Source organism: Asparagus officinalis, chromosome 9, assembly GCF_001876935.1.
Source record: "Asparagus officinalis chromosome 9, Aspof.V1, whole genome shotgun sequence".
Classification (NCBI taxonomy): domain Eukaryota; kingdom Viridiplantae; phylum Streptophyta; class Magnoliopsida; order Asparagales; family Asparagaceae; genus Asparagus; species Asparagus officinalis.
Window position 1 is genome coordinate 46915679 of NC_033802.1, and position 2419 is coordinate 46918097.

At 47.7% G+C, this 2419-nt stretch overlaps 1 protein-coding gene across 1 annotated transcript in view; it reads left to right on the top strand.

The window, feature by feature from the left end:
- The window catches only part of LOC109823415 (glycine-rich RNA-binding protein 3, mitochondrial-like), a 1957-nt gene continuing 1004 nt past the window's right edge, over positions 1467-2419 (top strand). The window contains exons 1-2 of the mRNA XM_020389691.1: positions 1467-1937; positions 2092-2419. The exon at positions 2092-2419 is cut by the window's right edge and continues 1004 nt beyond it. Coding sequence (XP_020245280.1) covers positions 1522-1937; positions 2092-2419 — 744 coding nt within the window. The 5' untranslated portion in view covers positions 1467-1521. The remainder of the gene's footprint in view (positions 1938-2091) is intronic.

Below are 2419 nucleotides of genomic sequence, written 5' to 3' on the forward strand. Positions count from 1 at the left end.
TGTGTCGGCTCCCCAAAAAAGATTCACACTTAGTTATTTACAGGCTATAAACATGAACCTACCGCAATACTCCTTCCGCGTTTGATTTCCAATTCATACATCTCTCTCCTATACATTCTTCTCAACTCTTAAATTTGAAAGGCGTTACGATTCTAATTTTGTCAATGTAAAAGACTATGAGAGAGGGAGTGTGAGAGAGGTGCTAAGCTTAGGAAGAAAATAGATTAAAGAAGGGAGGGAGTGGTTTTGAAAAGAAATATCCATGTAAATTGGCTAAATCGGAGATAACAAAATTTACAAACTAAGATTAAATCTCACCAGAGGGCTCGTTAAAACAACTTACAGAATTTGATGGTCTATTTAGAAATACAAAGATTTGGAGATCTATTATAAAAACAAAGAGTCACGAAGGGTCTTATATCATAAAACACCTAACACGTTATTTTCAGTTATGAATTTTAAATTCTATTTAAAACCCAAGTTGTTTACAAAATTAAAGTCTCTCTTTAACCGTTACAAATATTTTTTATAATTAAATACCTTAATATTCATAAACTATAGAATATTAGTCATATGAGTATATTTTAATATTGGATAAGCTATGGATGAATTTCCACCTTCGAATTCAAATCCGAAGAAATGCAGAGAAAAATATTTGATTTTCGGAATCAAATGTGTAAATGTAGGATTCACAAAAACGATAATCGTTTTAACACCTAATTGGATTTTGGGTTAACGGTTCCACCCACCCTTCACCATTTTCACCCCGCTTGTTACATACATGACTTCCCACCGCGCCCCGTCTTCATTCAGACTCTTCACCCCACTAGCAGGACTCCCCCAGCATCCGTTCATTGACTGCCTATTATTATTAAGCGCATATATATCCAGTCAGCCGTGAGTCCCTCCAAATCGCTGGAACTCATCCCCAAATCAAACACAGTCACTCCCAGATTCAATCAAACGATCAAACAAGAAGGAAAACGCCCAAACCCAAATCCTCTCTCCGCTTCAACCGCAGCAATTTCAACATAGATACTTATCTCTGTATTCCCCCCACTCCTTTTATTCCCCCCCCCCCCCCTCTCTTTATCTACTTTAACCCTAAACCCTAACTCATTTCTTCTCACAGTAGTAATGGATCCGATGCGGCTGTAAGGAGCCTGTGCAGCTGCACTACGGCCGGCGACGACGACTTACGCCGGACGCCAAAACAGCGAATCCCCCACCACCAGGCCGGTGCGCCGCCGCGCGGCGATCCCCGCCATCCGCCGATGACGCAGCATGGGCGGCCCGGACGAACCGACAGAGTTCGACGCATCTCTACAACGATGTCAACGTCGTTGAGCATTTCGGTGCAGCAGCGCACTGCTCTAGCCTTCCCACCAAAACCTAGCTCTTTCGAACCCTAACCCTAATCCCTCTGGCATCTCCTTCGTGTGGGCCGGCAACGGCCCAGCCTTGCCGTCGTGACCCAGCCAGCCGCCTAACCCTAAGATTGAACCCCCTGCCAACGCTGGCATGCCGGGAGTCGCAGTTCCCCAGCAAAACCCTATTGTTGGGAGTAGCAGTAATTTCAATAATTCTAGGGTTTCGGAGTACACACAGGAGGTTACCCATGTTGGTGGTGATTCAGGGTTCCAGAGGGGCCCTACCGCTCAGATCCCCGCTAAAGTTCCAGCTCCGGCTCCCCCGGTACCCAGGCCTGCGGTGGTTCCGGTGGACGTGAACGGTCCCACAATGCTGTTTGTAGGGGAGCTCCACTGGTGGACCACTGACGCGGATTTAGAGAGAGTCTTGACCCAGTATGGAAGGTTGAAGGAGATTAAGTTTTTTGATGAGAGGGCAAGCGGGAAATCAAAAGGCTACTGCCAAGTTGAATTCTATGCGCAGCAGCTGGCTGCGGCTTGCAAAGAAGGCCCCGGGATGGGGATGGCGCTATGATTCAATGCTACGGGCTCTTGTGGCTGTGTGCATTTGCATCACTCAGACTTGAGGCAGATGGGGCTTCTTACGTTAACAGAAATCAATGGGTCAAGGGCTAATCTCAAACAGCTTGCCAACAAGGAGGAAGAAGGACCCATGAATGAGGGGATGGGTCGACGGCGTTGGGCGCGTTGGTGATAATGGAGGGAGAAATTTCGGAAGAGGTAATTGGGGCGGTGGTCGAGGAGGGCAAGGGATGATGAATAGAGGACAAGGTGGCGGAATGAGAGGAAGAGGTTTTAATGGTGGAAGGGGTGTTATGGGGAACAATGGCCCGTTTGGGCAAGGGCTCGGTGGGCCTACTGGGCTCGGTGGGCCTGCGGGGATGATGCATGCGCAGAATATGATGGGCGCTGGTTTTGACCCAACTTTTATGGGCCGAGGTGGGCCTTATGGAGGCTTCTCAGGTCCGGCTTTTGCGGGGATGATGCCC